Source organism: Montipora foliosa, chromosome 9, assembly GCF_036669935.1.
Source record: "Montipora foliosa isolate CH-2021 chromosome 9, ASM3666993v2, whole genome shotgun sequence".
Taxonomy (NCBI): domain Eukaryota; kingdom Metazoa; phylum Cnidaria; class Anthozoa; order Scleractinia; family Acroporidae; genus Montipora; species Montipora foliosa.
In genome coordinates, this window is record NC_090877.1 from 18,873,859 (window position 1) to 18,883,858 (window position 10,000).

A 10,000-nucleotide genomic window follows, 5' to 3' on the forward strand; every position below is an offset into this window, starting at 1 on the left:
GAGCTTAGGTAACGTATCGATTTCAGCTTATCTTATGTTATAGCAAAAGACACTAAAAAGCAACTTACTTAATACACCCCACACATGTCTCTAGGGGATTTCAAAACTAGCTCAAATCACATAAATTGGAGAAAAGGACATAAGATGCCACGAAAGTTTGTTTCTTTCTCCAAGGACGCAATAGATTTACGGCAAGTTTTCCGCTAACTTGCATCACCTTGTTTTCAAGCTGCACTCCGGTAGCCACGCAAGCCTATTATGTCGTTACGCACGCTCGCTCAAACTTACAGTACTGCAAAACACACAAACACCAAATTACATTTGCTGGGAAATCTGCAAGCTTAAGGGGATTTTTGGATAGAACGTGTGTGGTATGCCTGATTATTAAGAGTACTCTATGATAATAAAATGCTTTTAAGCTAGACCTGACAACAGCTGTCCCTAAACTTTTCCCATGGTAGTCTCTATCAATGGTACATGCCAAAACGTCGCTGTACGGTTTAAACAATTCAACCAAATTCTGCAAAGAATCACACCAGAAAAGAAAATCACGTACAACTTTTAACAGGGGCACCCAACGTCAATTTTCGGAAAATATCTGTTCGGAAGACGATTTGAGATCTAGAATTTTCGGAAAATTTGTTGTAAAATTTCTTGCTTGCCTGCCTCTCCTAGGATTTTCGAACATCTGAAAAATGGTATAATTGCCTATTTTAAAAGGATTTTTACCCTAAAAAGGTCACCTAGAATTTTCGGGAGCCTTTTTTCTGGCTAAACTTTTCGAAAAGGTAAGTTTTGATCCCTATAATTTTCGGATCACTAGACTATCAGCTAAGAAATCCGAACAGATGAAAACTTTTTAGGGGATAAAATTATGCCTATATCTACCGTTTAAATACTAAAATACGTTTAACAATGCTATGTTTAAGTGGTTTTGAACTTTATTCTCGTTGGGTGCCCCTGTTTTAAGTAGTAACAAATCAACAAGTGCTTATTTTAATATTACAAGAGATGATTATCACAGCCGTTCGTGTTGAAGATCAGTGGAATATTTAGATTCTAGAGGTTCTCAACTTGGAACTTTTTGCAGATGTATCCCTGATTCCTTTTCCCTGGGTGTGAAGGCAGTAATGAGACTGTTTAACCAAGCGTCACAAAGTGTCTCCTTAACCTTTTTTCTGAACCTAAATAGGCGATTTTCATTATGGCATGATTTTACTACCAAGATCAGAATGCTTTGCCATTCTGATTTTTCTTCTCTCCTCCAAGTCTAATTGTTAAAATTTGCCTGACAATAAAAGCAACTCAAAGCAGTCTAATCTTCGTAGTAAATGATATTATCATGCAAATCGCCCATACAACTTGTGTGAAGAAACGTGGGCAATAAACATCAAAAATTGTCCCCCATACTCAAGTAAGCATTATCAGTTTTGAAAAAAACATAACTCAAATGTAATACGAACAATCGTTTGTTGAGAATACCGACCAACATGAAAGTGCCTCTTGGATCCCACAAGAAAGATAAGAGGAGGGGGTGTTGAAGTGTGGGAGGTTGGGGGAGGGGAGGGGGGGAGGGTGACCTTAACAAAAAGCAGATGATTTTACAGTGTTTGATTGAATTTTAGCTCTACATTGATACCTTTATCTTATCTCAGGATACATAAGTTTATTTAAGGTTGACGAAGCTCATAATGCTATTCCACAATTAATGCAAATCACCTTGCCAAATTTTGAGGACATGATCACCCCCTCCTCCCTCTCCTCCTCTCCTCAAACACGAAGTCAAGAAGATTATGGGCTTAATATTAATTTATTTTAATTTTCTAAAGGCCAACATTCTATTTGTCAGTGAGCATATTAAACAACAAACTTGTTCTGTAATTGTTGTAGGAAGATTCTCAATAACGATAACATCACTGCCATCTGATGAAGCCAACAAATCTTCCTGTACAAGAAAAAAGAAATCATTCAGTGGTGTATTTGTCTCAAATCAAACGCTTACATGTATGTCCATGGACAAGGATGTAAGAGTTATTTTTGTTGACCATCTCTCTTTTATTTTGTATTTCTTGCCAGAATTGCACATCAAACCTTATATCTCTGATAGTCACACCCATTCATTTTACTCAGTGGCTAGTGCCAGGCCATTTTACTCATCAATAATTGGGAGCCCCTGAGAGTGAAAGGGTTGGAAATATCGATGGGTGTATATTTCATTGTGTCTATTGCTTTTGACAGAAATGTCTGGTCGGATATGGCTCTGTACAGATATGTACATGTATGGGCATGTTCCATAGGATGGTGATTTCATCTTTTCTGCAACTTTGTTAGGAACGTGCTCATAAATCGTGCCACTCATAAATCATGCCACTGGTATTATTATCACTATTGTTGTTGTTGTTGTTGTTGTTGTTGTTGTTCTTCTTCTTCTTCTTCTTCTTCTTATTATTATTATTGTTATTACTATTATAATATTATTATATACTCTACTACATTTACTACTGCTACTACAAAGTTCTATTATTAGAGATTAAAGGGCTACCTAATGAACCAACACGTTTTTGGACTGTTTGTTTTTGTTAATTGGAAATTTGCATTGCTTATCGTAGCAATGTGATTGGATGAACTTCAGCTAAGTTGGCCTGAATTTTCATACATAAAAATTTTTCCACAGCAAGCAATGCCTGTAGGATGAAGGTGGGCCTTTAAGCATCATATTTACATGAAATGCGAAATGGTGGGCTACTGCTTGTCATACACTGTAAAAGCATGAAAATTATGTTATTCTAACTCGTCTCTCTCGTTTGAAAAATTAATTGATACCTGCTGCTAACACACAAAAAATGAGCTCATATCAAACAAGTTTCTTTCTTTTTTGACAAAATGCCAATTTTAGTCCGACGTTTGCTGTCTACTGTATTTATATGTTGCCTAATCTCTCTACTACTAATTTACGTTTAGACCTCAAGGTCCTGGATCGAGTAAACACTTACTAATGTGGATCAAGACAGTAACGAAAGGAGCAAATTATGTAAGCTAATTTGACATAAGAACATTCAAAATACAAGGAAGGGAGCAAAAGCCCTGATGCTCATCTGAGCAGTACAACCTTAAATTTAGACAAGCAAAGAAAAGGATAAAAGTGAGTAGCTGTGAAAATGCAGGCTTAGTATAAGTCATACATAATTTCATTAACTTAAACTAAACAACGGTTCCAAGGTGAGATTGAGCCCTTATAGCCTTTCCGGAACCTTTCTTTTTATACCCCAGTACTAACCTTACATCCTATGGAAACCAAAGGTGTAGTGGAGCTTGTATTTCTTTCATCTGTTGAATCAGATACATTTGAGACTGGTCTTGATGTGTTATTCTTGTTTAACCTTGTAGCAGTCTCTTTGCACCACTTTGGCGTTGATGGCTTGACTTTACTGGCTGACAGTGGAGGAAATGACTCTTGTTTCTGTATTAGAAAGATGGCTCATTAATTTGACAAGAATGTTCATGACAGCTTGAGACATAATATCATGTTATAAAAGTACAAAAAATCCTAATGACAAAGTTCAACTGAATCTATAAATTTTTTTAGATTGTATTTTTTAAATGTCAACCTTAATTTTTAGTCCATACTTAAACACATTAATTATAATAATTTTATACATGTAGATTACCCCATGCCGTCTATGAGATGTGAGAGATCGCCGAGTTGCTTTTTGCTGATATTATATACATTACTCCTTGATCGACTTGTTCGCTTTGTCAAACGCTCACGAAGCGATGCACGTATGACGTCACGAGCCAAGTCTTGCATGAAGACCGCTTACAAAATGATCGCAGGCTTCTCCAATGCCGTCCGAGTAATGGCCGACAGATTTTTAGCAGTTTTTGGCTGGCTATTCCCCGACTTATCTCGCTTCTATCGTTCCAAATTTAAATGCATTGTATTATTTTGAACATATTGACTTAATTGACGTTGAAAAAATTTGAAAAGAAAACCAATTTAAACATTTTCGTCCTAGTGGCACTTTAAAGCTTTTTATTTAATTTCATTTACTACCGGTTTCTCCTGATAGCTGATGACGCAGTCCCCATAAAGCAGTCCATTTGAGTTAAATTGAATCTACATGGTCTGTGGCATTGTGAATAGAGTTGATATTGGCCACCTATTATCAACATGATCTGTGGCAAATTTGTAAATAGTGTTGATAATGGTCAACTGATAAACTTTCATTATCCATGGTTAGAGCACCAATCCTCAAGCCCAGGCACTCATTTAAAATTAATCAACTAAGAAGCAAAGCCAACTTCCAAATGCTGAAGTAAGCAACAAGTTGAAAGTGAAGATATCAAATCATTCATCAGTTATTTACTGGTACCACATCACATCTTAAATTTACATAACACCAAGTTTAAACAATCTAAAATAAAAGCAGATGATTATTGCACAAATAATGCATAAGTTAATAACAAAAGTTATAAAACATACCTAATATGCAGAAGTAATGAAAGTGAGATTTGTGTACCCCAGATAAACACCTTGATAATGCTAGTTAATGATATTATTATTATCATCATCATCATCATCATCATCAGAATTCAAGGTGAATAGAGGACACTGGTGCATATTTACCAAGCCGCAGAGGGGAGAGGAAAATATTCACCCCTTTTCCCGATCCTGAAGTCAATAATACTGTTTATTTGTAGTACATACCACTTCAACCTGATGACAAACATATCTTATAAAGAGAACTTACTCATGGAAACTAGGGCTGTATTACTCTTAACCAATTTGTATTTTCTATGGCCACTCAGGGGTGAAAAGCACGTGGCTTAAATCACAAACCATAAACCAAAAAAATCACTACTCCATCACATGCTGCATACTAACCATGAGTCACTGTAAAAAACAGACAGCAGATTGCAGACCAAGGATAAAATGATGGCTAAAAGGGCGAAATGGAGTCTGTGCACTGAACTCCAGCGATTCAAGGAAAAAACCAAAACTTCTTACAATGTTCACATACCACAATCCTTTAAATCTATCCGTATCAAATGTCACTCTTGTGGAGCTATTTGTACCTTTAAATTAAGTGATGATTGTTTGTGTACAGTTGTTAAATTTAGTATGTATTTTTGTCTTTTGTTTGGGTCCCTGGAGTGGAGCTCTGTGGGGATACCCTGCCCAAAGGGGAGAAGTGTATAAATAAATAAATAAGTAAATTAATAACTAAATAAATAAATAAAAGGAGACTAATGTTAAAATGCTGGTTTCAATAAGTTCCGACAAAAAGCATTGGCTACTTCACTCAGAGAACTCAAAAGCTGGCTACTTTTTTCCCTACTGGATTGAAGCAATTAAAGACAGATTCTTTCAAACCTAAAATCAATTTAAAAGTGATTATTTATTAATTGACAATGACAGCAGTCAGTTACTCTTCTCAAACCAGCCGCCAACTTTAAATTTGAATAAAATCCCTGTTTAAGGCATTACTGCGATTTTCATAATTCTGTGGAATCTCACCTTCAAGCACCAAGCGCCAAACTGCTTTTTGGCTTCCATCAATCAAATTTCCAGAAATAGCTGGGAAGATTGACTCCACCTCCGGAAAGTGAATTAGAGTTTTTGTTTAGTTCACAGCTTGAATATCGTTATGATATGTTTTTAGAAATTCTTCAGAAAAAAGATTTGTACAGATTCCATTGCTTTCCAATGGCAACGAGTTCAAATGTACAAATGTACCTTAGGGACCAAAGATGCTGATCGGTGGGTTACATCACACATCAATTGCTTTCGCCATCTGCCATTGGCATCGGAAGCTTGATTGATGAAAGTCAAAACGCAGTTTGGCCGTTGGAGCTTGAAGACAAATTCACCAAAATTATGAAAATCGCAGTAAGCAATAAGAAGTTGAATTAAATGTGATGATCCTTTTTAGGAAAAAAACCACTGCCAGGAAATTTTTGTCAACACAATAGCATAATGCACTTTTATACAGCTCAACTGATCTTTTATTTTAAAAACCCTTTCTGACCAAAGAATTTCGAAAAGTGCCGAGCCAAACGAGCCAGTACTTCCATAGGTCTTGAATGTGGCCCTGTATTCTGTAGTTGCTCCCATAGTTTTTCCTGGCTACAACTGTCAAATCTTACCTGTCCATAGTTCATATTTCACCCCCTGTCTGCATTTTGTCCCTGGTTTTCAATTTGCGGTCTGCATATGCAAGCTTATAGGCATGTTTCACACAGACTGGTGACTGGTGCTAAAGAACTACTTTTTTAAATTGCCAATCACCTCAATACACTTTTCCCTTTAATTTATTCTCCGATATCGTCCAAAATACATTGTGTTGTTTTTGGAACCTTTTCATGGAAATTTCACTTTTTTCACTGGTTCTGAAAGACAGGAAAAGTGGTCATACTTTGATCCATAACCGTGCAATGAAAGGGAATGTGTTTGACACAGGGTTGATGTAACAAATTAACTTGCATCGCTGTTTTCAAAGACCTATCACAATCCAAAGCAGTCTGTGACGTCAACCCAGTATCAAACCCATTCCCCTTCAACGCTCAGTTTTGGATCAAAGTATGACCCCTGCTCCCCTCTTGCAAAGCCAATAGACTTGCTATTATCATGCAAATTAGCTACTCACATCTGAGGGGGCAAACAACACAAGTTCGAGAGGTTATAACGAACATCTTAGCCACACAGATGATTTGTTTCACGTTCATTGAGTGTTTATCACCTAAGTAGTAAAATAGAATGATTACACAAGTTACTTCAATGTTTTTTTTAGTGAAAAATGAGGAGATAACGAAGTAGAAAGTCAAAATGTCAAAGGCAATCAAAGATATAAAATTTTTATAAAAGGTACTTAATTCTAAATTCTAAAATGTACCTTAAGCATTGTTATTTTCAATATTTCGACGAGCCGATTTTCCGCAATTTGCCTTTTTTCTTATGTTTGCCCCCCAGCATAACACATGGCTAATTTGCATGACAATTTGAAAACCAACATGGCGGCTATCGTGAATAAGGCCTATAAAAAGTGAAATTTCAATCAAAAGGTTCTAAAAACAACACGATGTATTTGGGACGATTTCGGAGAAAAAATAAAGTGGAAAAGTGTGCTGAGGTGATAGGTACTTCAACGTTTCAAAAAGCTAGCAGAGACAAGCGCTTTTCAAAATCATAACAAAAAAAGGCATTTTACGTTTAAGATGCTGGAAATTTGCTTCTCAACTTTCTCTCCTGGTCTCCTAACAGGAGGTGAATCTGTCAAAGCACGAGCTTTCATAAGAGAGGCTCTTCCCCGCCCAGTCGAACCCCTGGGAATCGACTGCTTTTCCTTCGTTATTCCAAGTGCTGCTTTAGGAAGGGCGATGCAAGTGACATCGGAATGATTTCCGTACAGGTCCCTACTTCATTATGCATGCAGAATATATTAATTATTCATTTGCGCTTTTGTTTTCTAGAACAATGCGTATACCCAAGGGAATCGAATATATACATGGCTAATTTGTACTTACGGGATGATCAAAAGTGGATCTCATTCTCTCTCTCTCGCTCCCTCCCTCTCTTTTACACCCTCTCTCTTTTCTTTGCCCTTTTTGCTCAGAACGTGTCTCTTTCTTTTCGTCCCAGCTTTCCTCTTTCGATTCCTTTGTCCTGTCTGTCTATTCCAGATCCCGCTCGGCTTTTTCTGTCCTTTTTTCTAAGTTTCTCGCAGCCTGCCTTGAACTCCATACCACTGTAAACCTCTGGATTACTTGTCCCTCTTCTAGACCACTGAGCTAACGTGTCAAGTTGCTAATTCACACCTTGATAATGATATTTCTTTGGAATTCTGGACGACAATTTACATAACAATGATAAGTAATTATATACGCGTGCCGTGCCGACCACCAACAAATCCACTGATTTTGCTTCTTTTGAAACAACGTCACCCCTTAATAATGCTAACCGTAACCCTTTAGGCTTAAGGTTGAACCCAGTAAAATTCTTTTGGAGGTTAACCGAGTATATCTGTGAATGTCTGAATTGCTTGTTTTTTTCATCCCCCGTGCTGCACGCTTAAAAGAACACTGCACGGAAGAGTATACCTCCTTGTGATTGGGGCATCGTATATGGGAAATTTTTTATGCACGATTTATTGCAATATAAAATCTTTGAGTCGACGTTAACCTCTCTTTTTCATCAAACTGTGAATTTTAAAACTTAAATATGGCCGCCTCTCAAGAATCAACTATTTACTTATGGAAACTATCCCGACTTTTAGCCGATCACGAGCGGTGCATAGAGTGGTGCAAAGAGCACAATCTACTCCCGTCGTCAATGAAATGCCCTAAACCTGAGTGGAGAAACGATATCAAATGCCAAAGACGAACTGCATCGGGGGATGGATTTGTTTGGCGATGCTCTAGAAAAAACTGCAATGGACAAGCTTCAATCCGCCAGAAGTCATGGTTTTCTGGTAGTAAGCTTTCCCTTGAAAAAATATTATCCCTAACTTACGCTTGGGCGCATAAATTCACCACAACACAAGCAGTGCACGAAACCGCGGTAGATGAAGAAACCACCTCGACAGAAACGGTGATAGATTGGTATAACTATTGCCGGGAGGTTTGTGCAGATAGAATAATGAAACAACATGCGAGGCCAATAGGCGGTCCTGGTACAACTGTTGAGATTGATGAGTCCAAGTTTGGCAAGATGAAGTATCACAAAGGTCGCTACATCGAAGGACAGTAGGGTCTTTGGTGGCATTTGCCGGGAAATCAAGGCCTGCTTCCTTGTCCCGGTAGAGCGCAGGGATAAAGAGACACTCTTGCCAATTATCCGCGCTCAAATATTGCCTGGAACACGCGTGATGAGCGACATGTGGAAAGCTTACGATTGCCTACAAGACTAGGGCTGTCATCATCTCACAGTTAACCATCGCCTAAACTTCGTTGACCCAGACACGCTTGCCCACACGCAGCGCATTGAAAATACATGGTGGGGAGTAAAACGAAGTATGCCTCGTACAGGAACATCCGTGGATCTGTTTGAAAGCTACCTACAGGAGTGGTTGTGGCGTCAGCAAAACAAAAGTGATCCATTCGGAAACATCATTGAGCATATCGCTGATTTGTACAATGTGCGATAAAGAGCCCTCTCTATGCACTGCTTGTGATTCGGCGAAAAGAGCCGTACATTATTCAGGAAAGAAAACAAACCCTCACTTTGCAGTGCTTTGGTGAATTGACAAAGAAGCGAAGGACAATTTTAATAGCAAAAAGAAGGTAGGTATTCAATTTCTGCAAACTTTTATTTGGTCCGTTTGTTTTGTATATGAGAATCTGAACCGTATTTGTACAAAGATTTCTTAAAATTCCACTTCTTTCGCTTATTTTAAAATTGACAAATGGCTAAAATTGCTAGAAAAGTGCAAAAATTAAGTTGAAAATGTTCGATTTTCCGTATTTCAGTCAAAAATTTTACCGATTTTTTTTAAGTCCATATAGACTTAGAAAAAAAACCTCTAAGAAGACCAAACAAAGCGCTACACTCCCAAAGGGCGTCTATTGTTATCGCTATTGTTTTCTTGAAACAAAGGACCGTATGCATAATGAAGTAGGGACCTGTGCGGAAATCTTGCCGTGACATCTTTTGTTGGTTTGCCTCTCCCTTCTCCCAATGCTGGAATAAGTTCTTTTTCATCCGGCTCTTTCGAAGAGTGAACGTCAAGTGTTTTTCTCTCAGTGGCCATCACTTTGACTAACTTCCCCAGTCCCTACGCAGCTGAGCAACATTTTCGTACCCAGGGCCTGGTTGTTCAACGCCCTTTAACGCCAATCAAGGACGGTGCCAACTGATTCAACCATGGACCGGGCCCGCATATTCAGTAAGCCGCGCAAAAATACCGTATAAGCACCCTGATTCAGCGGTACTCCTGCGCGACGTATAGAAAACATGGACCCCAAGTCCATCGACAATCCCCTGTGGACCACCCCTCATTTTGTA

The 10,000-nt window shown here is 38.1% G+C and overlaps 2 protein-coding genes across 2 annotated transcripts in view; both read right to left on the reverse strand.

The window, feature by feature from the left end:
- The window catches only part of LOC137971105 (collagen triple helix repeat-containing protein 1-like), a 19,865-nt gene extending 12,483 nt beyond the window's left edge, over window positions 1-7,382 (reverse strand). Inside the window, exons 1-4 of the mRNA XM_068817825.1 lie at window positions 7,209-7,382; window positions 3,278-3,460; window positions 1,871-1,945; window positions 426-520 (exon numbers count right to left, since the gene is read on the reverse strand). Of these exons, the coding sequence (XP_068673926.1) occupies window positions 426-520; window positions 1,871-1,945; window positions 3,278-3,460; window positions 7,209-7,292 (437 nt within the window). The 5' untranslated portion in view covers window positions 7,293-7,382. The remainder of the gene's footprint in view (window positions 1-425; window positions 521-1,870; window positions 1,946-3,277; window positions 3,461-7,208) is intronic.
- LOC137971106 (uncharacterized) overlaps window positions 1-10,000 on the reverse strand; it is a 135,800-nt gene that overhangs the window by 25,273 nt on the left and 100,527 nt on the right. The gene's annotated exons all lie outside the window — the stretch shown is intronic.